General features: G+C 42.3%; 1 protein-coding gene across 5 annotated transcripts in view; it reads left to right on the plus strand.

The window, feature by feature from the left end:
- palld (palladin, cytoskeletal associated protein) overlaps positions 1-14,273 on the plus strand; it is a 70,649-nt gene that overhangs the window by 24,293 nt on the left and 32,083 nt on the right. For all 5 annotated transcript variants that reach the window (XM_050054545.1, XM_050054546.1, XM_050054548.1 and 2 more), the window contains 7 exons: positions 8,341-8,516; positions 8,872-8,938; positions 9,689-9,806; positions 9,931-9,993; positions 11,408-11,549; positions 11,677-11,700; positions 12,402-12,521. In XM_050054545.1, the coding sequence (XP_049910502.1) occupies positions 8,341-8,516; positions 8,872-8,938; positions 9,689-9,806; positions 9,931-9,993; positions 11,408-11,549; positions 11,677-11,700; positions 12,402-12,521 (710 nt within the window). The remainder of the gene's footprint in view (positions 1-8,340; positions 8,517-8,871; positions 8,939-9,688; positions 9,807-9,930; positions 9,994-11,407; positions 11,550-11,676; positions 11,701-12,401; positions 12,522-14,273) is intronic.

Raw genomic sequence — 14,273 nt, forward strand, 5'->3', positions numbered from 1 at the left:
CTTAAACTGTGCGTACGATCGTTTGACGCACAAATCCGGGATTCATCAATATTTTCTTACCCGAATTTGTTCTTACTCTGCGAACAAATTTAGAACTGCCTCAGACCATGCGTACGCACAAATGAGGAAGGCCGAACTGACTTAGAAAATGCAAACATACCTTTTAAGTACATGCAGAGTCTGTAAAACCACATTCATGAAAAAGAGATTTAATTAACATTTTTTAAAATAATTAATTTACTAATATATTGGCCAAATGGATTAAATTACCATGAAATTATACACGTTCACCCTCATCATTGTGACAATTAAAATATTAACAATAACATGAACAGAAAAACTATCACTCCATCAGCGTGCAGATGATCTGTAATGCCGACTGCCATATCCTTAAGGCTGTGGCCCGCTGGCCAGGAGGCACCCACGACTCATTTATTTTGCAAAACAGTACAGTGGGAATGCGTTTGGAGGCAGGGGCTGTGAGAAGTGGATGGCTTGTTGGTGAGCATCTTTTGTTCTAATCTTTTATTTCAATTGTTGTAAGTTAGTATTTTCAGTAAGTCTCTATTCCGTTAATGTTAAAATGTTATATTGTTTGAGTGACCGGGCATATGGCCTTAAAACATGGCTGATGACACCATACGCAAACCCTGAAACCCCTCAAGAGGTGCGCTATAATAACATACATGCCCACACACGCGCCGTAGAGCGCACTTTTGGCGTGCTTAAGGGCCGTTGGATGTGTTTGGATCAGATACGGCCGGTGGCAAACTACTTTATTCCCCTGAGAAGGTGTGCAAGATCATCCTGGCATGCTGTGTCCTCCACAATCTTACAATGACCCATGGCATTCCTGTAAGACCCGGCACCATCGCTTCTAACAAACTGTGAAATTTACTACTTCTCTCCTCACGTAACCGCTTCCTTCATTCATGAATCAACTCTAGGCAAGCGGTTTCCTTATATGGAGAAATGGGGGCGTGGTAGTATGCTGATTGCAGATCGCGGACATGCGCCTGTCAATTTAGAATGGTTCTGATTTACTAACATACGCACGGTGGTGAGAACAAAATTGGCCGGTACGCACGTGTCATGAATCCGACGGTGATTTTGCGCAAGTACTTATTTTTTTGCGGAGAGTAAGAACATTTCTGCGCAGATATTAGTGAATGAGGCCCATTGTCTCTGAACAGAATCCAAGCAGCGATTAAGGTGCCACAACAACATAAAATAAGGCAGCAGTTTAGTAATATACAAACTAACTAAACCCCAACTAACAATTATCCTAGTTGACCAATAGTCGTCATTTAGGGCCATTAGTCGACTAGTCGCCCGCATGTTTACGATATTAATTTAATTATTAAGTTATATATTTTGGGGGCGGGGCAACACAATGGTTTGAGTTGAAGGTGTGAGAGAGAATAGTATCAGTAACATTGTTTGTTTTTTTTTAAGATTTTTTTTGGGGCTTTTTAGCCTTTAATGGATAGGACAGACAAGTGTGAAGGGGGGAGAGAGAGAGAGGGAGTGACATGCAGCAAAGGAGTCGAACCCGGGCCGCTGCGGCAACAGCCTTGTACATGGGGCACCTGCTCTACCACTAAGCCACCGGCGCCCCATCAGTAACATTGTTAACACTGTGCTACATTACAGAGAAATACAAAACCGTACTAATGAACCTTCATTAATATAGGCCTATGTTTTATCTACAAGTGCACGTCACACACTGAGCGAGCCGCCTGTTAATGACGCTGTGGGCTAATGGGCATGTAGCGACTTCCATGTTTCAGATGATACGTCATGTTTGTAGTCGACCAATGAAGATGAGTTTACATATCACCTTGGGTTCGTCCTTCACCTTCTCAAAATGATCCCACACTTTGGATTTCCTGCCCGACATGTTATTAACTAGCCTGTGGAATAACCACAGGTACCAGCCCTGGAAATTAACCTGACTCCTGTCTGACTGCTGAGCGTGGACACTTCCTGTCTCTGTCCTTTCAAATTAAATTCCCACATGGTCCAGTCATATAGGTTTTGATTTATTTGGACACGTTTTTTTTTCTGTGACTAAGCTACCATGATGACCTTTCTGGTCGACTAATGTTTGGTCAACTTGGAGACAGCAGTGGATGGATTTATCCTCTGGGGATGATGAATATCGGTACAAAATTTTATAGCAACCCATCCTACAGTTGTTGTGATGTGTCAGTTTGGACCATCCATCATCACAGAAACAGATGGTTTGACCAATATTGCCATCCCTAGAGCCATACTGCTAGCATGGCTAAATACATATTCAGTTCTTTCTTCTCTGTTAAAGAGGACAGATATGTTTGCTGGAGACGGCAGAAAGTCAACGTGTTAAGTTCCCAGTTTAATGATGGGAATATTTTGTGGGTGGGTTAATGCTGCATTCAGTGGTACCAATATTGGTGCCATTGCATACCTGGAGGGCAGGTAAATTATGCATTATGTGATAAAATGGAAAATGACTGCAATAAAGAGGGCTGTGGTGAGAACAAATATTTCACAGCTTTATTGAGGCTGAACTCTTATCGTCAAGCTACATTCATTGTCTGTGTCAGTCAGCATGCCTGGGAAAGAGGAAACCCAATATGCTTGCGATCTTGTGTTTGCATGAATTAGGAGATTGCTGCGTCGTGGATAATACAACCGACGTTGGTTGCCATAGAGTTTGGATAGTTTCAGTTGACCTCTATTGTAGTTTGTAATTTGGGATAAAGACAGCCTTGATGCCGCTCTTCTTGTCCAGTTGCACTTTGGTTGACTTCTGCGGTCCACAACCTAGAAACTGAGCACTAAGCAAACCCGGGAGTAAAATACAATCATGTCTCAGGAAGTATGCATTTAGTCTACCCATTCTTTATATCCAATATTGATTTTTGATTGACTTGTGGGTGTGTTTTTGCAACCTTGTATCCTGTCAAGGTCGTCTTTGTCAGCCCTGCTCCTTTCTTTTTCTCTTCGCTTTGCGCTCTGGCCTTCGCTCGTTTGGGTTTGTGGTGAAACTGAGCCTGGCTTCATAAAATTTTCCATCAACAGCAGCAAATAACAACAGGGTCAGATGAGGAGAGCGTGGCCCTCAGCACGCACTATGGAGGCCAGGGCAACGGGCTCTGGTTTGGCCCTTCCCGCAGATTGCTCTCTTCTTCTATATGTGAATAGGTTAGTGAAGGGAGCACCATGAAACCGACATCATCCTTCCGTTATTATCTGGGGCATCATCTGGCATCAATTGTCTTAACTGAGACGTGCATAATTGCTTTCTCACATGCAGAGAGCTGGTGACAGGCTGGTTGATTGTAATAGTGGTATGTTTAGTCACCGTCTTGGCTGGGTGCATAAAGAGGTGAGGCGTTACTCTGAAGTCTTTTTTGCATGCATGTTCTGAATAGTTGTGTTTTATGATGGCATTGTGTTAAGAGGAAATGGGTGGTTTAAGATACTTTCTGCCAAGAAATTTGTACCGTCCCTCAGTTTCTCAAAGCACGGGGTGACTTGCTATTCTAACACACCCTGCTTCCCCTCCAAATGAGCCTATTGATGGCCAAGTTCCTTCTACGCCGGCTGGACGGTATGTGACTCAACAAAGTCAACACTCCCCCACTGGAGAGAACGCTGCACACTGTTTAGGTCTAGCAACATGTTCAGCACATTCCACAGAAATAGAGAGGGGATTAAATAAACATTACCGTCTGTCTCTAAATGAGTTTACTCACTAATTATACATAATGGTAGATCATTAAGGTTGATTAATAAGGGGTTTTTATTGTTGTGCTTGTTGGGAATGGTTTGTGCTTCCTCGTTTATCTCAGTCAACCCTCAGAGGAGCTGATGAGTCCTGTTCCCTGCTTCTGTGTTTCGTCAAATTGTGCCCAAACAAATTTACATTTCCATTCCTTTTACTCCTACTGAGCAGATGGTCTGTGGGTTAAATGCAGCAAGGAGAGCCTGGTAGATCTTTCTGCCGTAACCAGAATGGAAAACTACTGAAGACATTTAATAAAAAAAAAAAAAAAAACTTGTGATGAATGCCTGAATTACAACTGGAAATGCCGTATTTTATTTCTTGGGATCTGGACAGATTCAGGCCACCCTGTGGAAAACATATCCCCCTGCTGTTTGCTGGCCTCTGTTCACTATAGTTACACACCAAACACACACTTACAGACCCTCCAACAGTTTTAAATTCCCCCATCACAAAAACAATAGTCATTTCCTTTTATGATGTCATGTGTACATACTGAATAAACCCTCTTCTGTATGTGTTTGATTCAACAATGTCCAAATGATTTTCCTATACTGAGGGAGATTTGTATTGCGTGGTCCACATCAAACAGAGAGCATATGGCTGCAAAGTCCATAGTGAGCCATTTTGATTAATACAGCAAGTGACTTAAAAGAAAGTAGGGAGGTTTAACCAACAAAAGAAACTTGACTTTCCCAAGCAAATCACCAGCAGACATGGCAGTCGCCCAAACGAGTTGTTTCCCCTCTTCTCCGCCTGACTATAATCCGGAAAAATGGATTTCAAAACCACACAGACATATTGGTTTGCTCAAACAATAAATTTTTTATTCTCAATCGCCAGCTGCTGTCAGTTTTGTACCAAAGAATTTGGCTTGTGTCATGTAACTATGTCATGTCACACAGGATCCCTGTGTGTATCTTTGAAGAACAAAAACTGTGGTGAGTCACAGCTTAACCCCGAGTCCATTCCATGTACACCAGACAGTTACAGTGGACAACCAGCTCGACTTTAAATGATGACTCCCACCCTGTTCACCATGAATTTAAGCTTCTGGGTGGAGGTTTGTAGTCAGGGTTCCCACGTTAGTGAAATTCCTGAAGAAATTATGAAATTGGAAGAAATGTTTCTCAGCTCTTTCAGTCATTTTCTCTGGCCTGTCTCTTCTCTTAGCCCCTCGTTATTTTCTCTCTCCTCCTCCATTTTGAAATTCCGTGTCATCAAATAACATCACCTGTCCACAACATAAGCGCATTGTGCCACAATAATAATCATCTGTGAGAAACACAGTGCCCTGTATATAGTAGTAGGATTACACAAGGCTTTTATGCAACAAATTTGCATCAGTGAGATTTAGTTATCGAATTTCTCAAGGGATTGTTTCAGCCCCAGTTCCTGATATTACAAATTAAAATCTGCTGCTACAAAACACCCACATTTGGTGCCTAAAAAGTTTTGCTGTTAGGTGAACAGTAGTCTGCATTAGTCCAAAGCAGGCAGGCATCACACCTATGTCACACGCTATCCACCACTGCCTCCACCTCCTGATGACAAAGACAGCTCATATACCACGTCACTTAAGAAACGCTGACATGACACATTTGAAACGTACAAATGTAACATATCCGTGTTTTGCAGAAATGTACAATGCCAGCATTTTCCTCTGGTGACTGGGCTGACCTGATCCCTGTGTTGTCATAGCCTTTCTCTGTCTGGACTGTGTGTGTGATGCACAGAAAGCTAAGTGTTTGAAGCGTGGCAGATGACTCTTCGCCTCCGTTCCCTCGAGGGCTGAGACACCAGCGGTCTCCCTACTCGTGCCATGAGCAACTCTTCATTATTCTCATGTCACGATCTGTTTCCTGTCATTTCACACACTGGCCGGCATCTGGCTCCGTGATAGCGACAGCCAAGTATCCGTTGTTTCACTTCATCGAGCGATAAGACAGAGAAACTACCCCGAGGTGTCTATTGTACAAGGGGGGTTTGATATTAAAACAATGACAGAGAGAGCAGAAACTAAGTGACAAGCCTGCACTGCTCAACCTGTCACTGCCACTGATGAATTGCTCCCTGTGATCCTTCTCAACGATGACAGAGCATATAATTTTTCCTGTCTGACCCGGCCTGACTCATGCTCATTCACCTCCTGTTCCTGTTCTTGCCATTCATACATTCACTTTCCCCCGTCTCAGTCTCTGCTCCCACACCCACTCTGTCAGGTGTGAATCCTCGTCTTTTGTCTGAATACTTCGGCTGGTAGATCGCTTTCTGGAACAGTAGTTAGCCCTCTGTTTGACTGACACACCAGAGTGTATAAAATCAAGTAATGGCTATGCACCAGGATGTTGGGAATCTTTATACAGCTCTCCAAGATAGCTGGAATGTCCTCAGGTCAGGCTTCCGGACAGACAGAGCAGCTGTTCTTCCGGCATTTAGGGAATTCCTGCCCCTCCTCCTGTCAATGCAGAGGTCGGGAGGTGAACAAGACATAAATGTCCTCTCTTTTAATAGGGTGCTGATAGGCTGTACAGTGTGTCAGTGGTGTGTGGGTATCTTGAATTGATGCATCATAATGCACTTTAAAAAGAAGATTAGTGCTGATGAAAGCATCAAACAACTCCCACAAATCAAGACATTTGAGGCCAGCGTTTATGCGTGTGTGATTGTAGGAGATGGGTGGTGTGACCCCTGTTGTTTGATCCTGCACTTGATGTGGTACCATGGTGATGAGGGGTCTGCTTTAATCATAACACTTGTGAAGAGAGATGAGACAGATGAAGCTGGTTGCGTGGTAGACTCTCTCATCCCTCCTGGGACGCAGATCAGGGAACAAAGCCGGTGTTAGCAGACCCCAGGGAGGTGGTACAAGGCCGAGGCGCCTGCCCAGACACACAGGCCTCTGATTGGAAGGAGGGAAAGGGTGTATCTGCTTCCCGTAACACGGCGTCTCGCCAGTGCCTCAGGGCGGCTGACGTTTGGCAGATATGGAATCTCAGACATGCCCAGAGGATGTGTGAGTGTGTGAATGAGTAGTTATTGGTGTTAGTTAGATTGGCAGGCCTCCATCTTGTTGGGAAAAGGTGTATTTAAGTTCAAGTATTTGTTAAGAAGAGTAATGTCCCTTGCTTGTCTGATAAGATTTTATTGAAAGGAAATATTCTTGGCTGCTGCTCTGTAATGAGATTTTTTTTTCTGTACTGGAGTATTCATTTCTTTTTGAAAAAAAGCAAAGTAAATATTCAGCCTAAAGGCAATGGTAAAAACATATCACGTATGTAAAGTGCTGCAGGGGTGACGTTTTTTTTTGTTTTTTTTTTGTGTCGGCTAACCTGGAGGTTAACGTCACCATGATTCCCTCAACAAAAAGCCTGTGAAATTTTTCCACTGGGTTTTGGATTATTGCGGAAAGTAAGATCTGTGGAAAACAAAAGGTTATGACACCTACATGTTTTAATCAGCAAGATAATCTTCACAAATGAACACAAATTTTATGATTTTTGAAACATAAATGCAAATGCCAGGAGTTCGCTATAAACAAACTACATCATGATCGCATGCCTCAACATTGCCACCACAACAAGGCTGTAAATCCATGTTCAGCGTGATGGCATTCTGTAGCCTCATGTAGCCACTTATTAGCAACCGCCTTTATTAAGACACTTAAAGGCTTCAAAATTCACGAGTGGGGTATTTACTGACGCATCTTATGTCGTAGAACAAACTGTAAAGTCTCTTTTTAAGCATGTGTTAACCACAGACCTTATTTCAGGCATCTAACCTAAAAGCTATTCCAAAAACAACGCTGACCTCAAGACAAGGGAAACAGGAGTGCTAAAATGCTAACTCACTTCGTGGTTTTCAGGACTTATTCTTGCACCACTGTATTACGACCCCTTTCTTTGTTAAACTCTGGATCTCTGGGTCGAAAAGTTTACCATAAACTCTAAACAAAGTTATATGTTGCATTCTTATATCTGGTAGGACTGATGGTCGAACTAGCTAGTTTTCTCTGAAGAACTCTCTAAGGGAAAGTCAGGAAGAACTGAATGCATAGTTGTACACTGTGACTGCTCCAAAAATAACCCTAGCAACAGTAAATTAAGATGCTTCATTACAGGCATTCAAAAAATAAGTTTCAAATTATTTTAACAGTTTAAAAGTTTTTCTATTCTGGATAATGCTAGCTGTACCATATTTATTTCTGAATCAGAAAATGATTAAAGTAAAGGCAAAAATAAGGCAAAGTGCTGCAACACTTAAACTCAGAGTAGAGTAGAAAAATTTCAATGAACTGATACTTTTAGAAAGTACTATGACAAATATGTGCAATATAGTTGTTTCAAACATAGCATATAATGTAGCAACATAGCACAGTTTGCTAAAGCATTAGCATGGAGCACCAGTACAGGTTACAGAGGGATGAATCTGATGCCTTTGTTCTCATTTACTGGATTACCAGTGTGTCACTCTTCCCAATGCTTTATCAAGACTCTCTTCAGGAATGCAAAAAAAAAAAAAACAGTTGCTCTGATTGGTTAAAGTTTGTGATTCACCTCCTCCACCAGGTGGTTCTGTGAAGGCCGTGAGCTGCACAACTCTCCTGACATACAGATCTGGAGGGATGGTGACCTGCACACACTGGTGATTGCTGAAGCCTTTGAGGACGACACAGGACGTTACACCTGCGTGGCTTCCAACAGTATCGGAGCGGACAATACCTCTGCTGAGGTGTACATCGAAGGTCAGATGTTGTCATATTAAGAAATGATTGTATTTCTATTTTTAAAGCATGTATACAATTATAATGTTTTACAGCACAAAAGGAATATTGCTTTATGGCACAAAATTGGGCTGCTATTCTTCTAACACAACTGAGCTCTCAAGTCAGTGGATAAAGTTGGACGTGCTAAAAGAACAAGAGGCAATTTCCTTTTTGTACAGAATAAACATTTAAGAAATAAAGTCATAACACAACAATTTTCCAAGGAATCTTTGAGTGTTGAACTCTCATTATTATTGGTATTTTTACTGTTGAATAAATGCCCTGTATCATAAAGAAATAACCAACACTGCTTTCTGTTTTTGTCCCACTGCAGGAGTTTCATCATCAGACTCAGACGGAGAGGGAGCTGTGTCAAAGTCCAGATCAGGAACTATGCCTCAGTACGTGTGTTTTTGCATGACCTCTTGTGACCTAGCGACCCAATGAACCTTGAACCCCTGAACAGGTTAACCGAGCCCCGCAGCAGCTAATCAGGTCTGCTGCCTTTAAGTAGGCCCTTAAGGGACCCTTAAAGAGCCATAAACCCGACCCAGTACACAGGCCACAATCTAAATTATGAGAGGTGCAGGGGGTTAATATGGTAAAACAAAATAAATCACCCTACCAGGATTGTCCCCTGGACTTATTTCCAAATGTTAAACTTTGTACTCTCTTCTTGCTTTCACTCTCTTTTACTTTTCTTCCTTTTCTCTTGAATCATTTCCTTCTGCTTCATATGGTAACTTGTTAATTTGGTGAAAGGTTGGACCAAAGTGCACTTTTTTTTTTTGGCAGATCCAGATGTGGAAGCAGGAACTTTTAAAAAGACCTAACATTACAAAATAATGATGCATTTAAAGGATTGTGCATGCTGCCTGACATCACCCACTCTGTGTTTTCTAAATGTTTTTGATTATTATCTGTTGTATAAATCTGCCCCATCTGGCCTATTTCCTGATTCCCTTTCTGTTTACACACTGAAGCCAACATCACTGATATCATCTTAATTGCTGGGGAGACAATTTTCTTTGATTCAAGTATCATATTTTAACTAAAAGCATATCGAGTTGAGAAATGCCTACTTTTTTTTCCAGGGAAAGTTTTTTTTTGTCTGTGTGTGTGGGTTCTGATTCACGCTTTGTTCATTGTAGAGTTCAGAAGAAGACTACTTCAGTGTCCCTGACGATACGCTCATCGTCACCCAAAACCTCCGAGGTCCTTCCTCGTCGCTCTACCCTGGTCCAGTCCCTGTCTACTCCCCCACAACGGGTAAGCACCTACAGCACAGTGCTGGACAGGAGGTCCACACAAGCTCATAAAAGTGGTCAAAAAAGTGGAACATTCTCTTCACTGACATGACGCCTTTCTGAATGGACTCAACCTTGTCTTCTAGATGCAGAGCCCAGTGTCGTCACTGTGTGGTGGTGAGGTGTCAGGTCCTCCTGTATTTACCAAGGTAAGTCTGCACACTACATGGTCAAAAGCATATGGACACCCTACCATTTAGCCTCAGAAGAATTTAAGAGGTTGAGCACTGATGTTTGGGAATAAGATCTGGCTTGCAGTTGGCGCTTTCATTCACCCTAAACTGCAGAATGAATAATAAACTATTTCTTAGGATTTTTCTAAGCACAGAGGCACCAGCATGAAACAGTTCCCCAAAATGTTACCACAACATTTGTAGCATACCATCGTCTACAATATTTTGTGTGCAATAAACCTACGATTTCCCTTAACTGGAAGAAAGGGATCCAACCCAAACCATCAAAAACAGCCCAAGATACATGCATACTTACGTACAGTACATCATGCATGCAATACATACACGCATACAGTACATACATAACCTGATACACATGTACCCAGTCTCCTTGCCTTCCCATAATAACAGTATGCAGTGCTGTGGCTTTCAGCAGTGGGGGTCAGATAAAACACAAGCTCAAGAACACCCTCTTCCAGCTCAGACTCTTCAACACTCCCCCAGCTCCCCCTCCCCTCAGGCTGTGGGTCTTGTGATGGCGGGACTGAGACGGGCTGAGGCAGAGCTTCAAACAGCCCTGCCAAACCCACAAGGGTCAGGTCTCTTTCACTCTCATTCAGCCAGTCAGGCCCTAAATCATTTTCCACTTCATTACAAAAAGACATTTGTTTTTCTTCACCTCCACCCGCCTTCCTTTAAAGACTGTCGCGGGCTTTAATCATCTCAATGAGAGGATATTCGCCTCTATTGATGTCAGCAGCACTGTGATGTCACCCATGCAACACAACCACACACATACACTGTCAGACCCATGATGTGCATTCCACCCCTGGTCTTCCCAAAATATACCCACGCTGAAGACACACAGTCACAAAGAGAAATAGGCTGAGGCTCACAGGCACATGTATTTACACTGACACTGAGTGCCTCTTGTTGATGGATATAACAGCCTATGTCGCTCTGGCCCTGTTAACTAGCAGAAGAGACAACACAGTGTTGAAGGTGGCTTCTCCATCAGCCCATATGTTGATGGTTTTTTTAGTTATACTGAATGTTTTTATATGGGACATCTACCATTCTAGTACCTGTCTCAAAATAGAGAAATGAATCAATTCTTTTTTACCAGTGAGACAGCAACCTGGTGTTCTGTAGTGAAAGAGAGTATTTAAAGACGTTTGTGTCCACTGGCCTCTCAATTCTTCAACTGGTGTTTCTTGATGGCGTGTCATATTCGAAAATCTCTGTCTCCATCTGTCTCCATGCTGTAATTCTGAGACAGATTTATCTTTTTCATTACCGGTTTCAGTCTCTTCTCATTTCCTCGTCATTCTTCACCCACTCGCTCCTTTTTCTCATTACTTCCCTCTTACTTTATCCCTCCTCTGTGCAGCTGCTGCAGGATGCCCAGGCCTCCGAGGGCCAGGTGGTGGTTCTGGAGTGCAGGGTCCGTGGAGGCCCTCCTCTGCAGGTCAGATGGTCCCGTCAGGGAGAGGAGATCCTGGACTCCCCTGATTTTCGTATTCTACAGAAAAGTGAGGGATTCTTCTTAGTGGTTAGCCTATTGTACAGCAGCTGAGTGATTTTAATTATGTATATGCTAATAACCAAAATATTTCTTTGTCGTCTCTTCCTTTCTGCCTAACTTATACTGTGAATCAGAGCCTCGATCTGCAGCTGAGCCAGGTATGACACCTCAATTCCTCCCAGGTCTATTGAAATATGACTTTCAATTACAACACTGCTCTCATGTTCCAAGCTGCAGGCAGCGGTTAAATTAGTAATGAATTAATAGATGTGTCTGGACACTCAAATTGAGTTTGATGGTTTCATTATCAGTTGCAGCCTCTCACTTGGTCATGACTACACCACAAGTTAATAAGTCTGTGTCCCACAGGACACTCATATCACACCTACAACAGTCACAGGGAGTCCCTGGGAAAGTCTGAGAAACCAGAAACCTCCGACACACACACAAAATCACACATAAACAATGACATACGTGTTCATTTATGTCAGACTTTTCTCACCTTTGTGACTCGGGTCATTTCAGGTGTTACTTTCAGGCTATGAGTCACTCAGACGTCCCTGAACATCTGTGCCTTAGTGTTTAAGCGTGTGTCTGTCTGCTCTTCATGAGTAGTTACATCCATGTGTGTTTTTCTTTTTACCCACTGCTCTGTGTGTCTGACCATGAACAGTGACTCACCAGTCTACCGTGTACATAATTTGTCTTTCCCTATTATATCTCATTACAAGCAAATCAAGTGCTAACATGTCACTTCAGTCCACACCTGTGCAGCTCACTCTCCGTCTATGTTAGGTATTTTAACTCTTATAATCATGAACAATTTGTTCACTAAAGGTGTATTAATGGTCTTTTTTAGAGGAGATCTGCACCTTGGTGATAGCCGAGGCCTTTCCAGAGGACGGAGGTCTATTCTGCTGCACTGCGTCCAACCCGTATGGCTCTGTTAACAGCACAGCCCAACTCACAGTCACTGCAGGTGCGTCCAACACAGGCACAAAGATGGTCAACATATTGTAACCAGGCAGCGTCTGGGTATCAACAAACAGCAGGCACCACAGCTGAACGTTAGGGACAATGTGAGACGGCCTTAAGATGCAGTTCCTCTTTACTCCCACAGAGTCTAAACACACTCCGTTGTGTTTGGGTCAAATTTGACCCGTTTCAAGTTAAAATATTTTATAGATATTATCCAGTTAACCCTGACCTTTTTGAGGCAATAGTTGAAACTCTGTGACTCTAACCTGACCCTAGACCTCTTTCATAATCTTAACCTGTTGGGTAATGGCAATAGTCAATTAGCCTCGTACTGATTTTGTTATCCTAATAAGTTTAATAATTATTTTTCTCCTTTTTTCATCTTTTGTTTTTCTTTTTCCACTCTTTAAATTGGTTATTTAATTGGCTGACTAACTCTTATTGTATTCAGTTTAGTGCTGAAATAGTTAAGTTGTTCTCCATTTAAAAAAGAGTTACTATTATCTAGACTAAGACCTATGCCAGTGCAATGTCATGACCCCCAGAGTGATGACTATAGTCCACTAACCCAGTGGTTCTTAACCAGGGGTCTGGGGAACCTCAGGGGTCCTTAAATAAGTTCCAGGGGTTCCCCAGAATAATGGGGAATAGTTTATTTTCACTATTTAATTTACCATAATAGTGGGCCCAGTATAAGAGTCATAAGAGTGACTATTCTGGTTTCACTTTCTGTAACAACATAAATGACAACCATAAAATTCTTATTTCACAACCAAATTCTTTTCTGATGGAGGTCCCTAAAGTGGAGTCTTATGAAATTAGGGTCTGTGACTTAATGAGTATCAATTTAAGGGTCCTTGACACAGAAAAGGTTAAGAACCACTGCCCTTTCCTAACCCATGTCATATTAAGCGAATACACAGCTGGGCAACATCTTTTTCAAGCTCCCATGATGTGCTATATAAAACTAGGGCTCGTGGGACCGTGAGAACATAGGAATGACACCCAACAACCAGCTAACAACATGTCAAATTAACTAGCATATTGCTCACACCAGCAACAAGCTGCTCAACCCACCAAGCAAGGGTCAAACAATCATCTTCAGCTACTTCATCTCGGCAAGTGACAGATCATACACTCCTGTCTATTACATCATGTACAGTAATACATCCTGTTAAGCTAACTAGCATGCTGCCTGAGCCACCAAGTAAACCAAACACCAAACAACATTTCAAGCCAGCCAAGCCAGGGTTTTTCGAGCTTCAGTCACAGATGATGTCATCGAGCATAAACCAACTCTAGGCTTCAGAACAATCCTTTGGAAACCTACTGGTGATGTCCCAAGACTATACATTGATCCTGTTCTACAGTTACATTTAACAGCACTGCTTAAAGGGTCTCTTTCCTCAAACAAGAATAATATTATTCCACATAGATACATTTATTTTTAACTTTAATCCTTCATGGCCACTGATAATGTCCTATAAACAGTAGTGATCATCAGTACATTTTCTAAAATGCTCCCGATGTAAGAACAGATCTTTTTTTATTGTCAGATGAAGCTGCAAATTTCTGATCTTCAAAGTCTTTAGTCCACAACAAATGTAACTAGCAAATGAATCAGGGCTTGGTTAAACCAACTGCTGACAGTCCAGTAAATGCCTGGGGGTCGGGTGGTTTGGGGTCAGTTATAAAAGTGATGTTTCATGTTTACAAGATGACCACATTTTGTCGTTTTTATGATTGTGTAGTC

This window comes from Epinephelus moara, chromosome 10 (genome assembly GCF_006386435.1).
Source record: "Epinephelus moara isolate mb chromosome 10, YSFRI_EMoa_1.0, whole genome shotgun sequence".
Taxonomy (NCBI): domain Eukaryota; kingdom Metazoa; phylum Chordata; class Actinopteri; order Perciformes; family Serranidae; genus Epinephelus; species Epinephelus moara.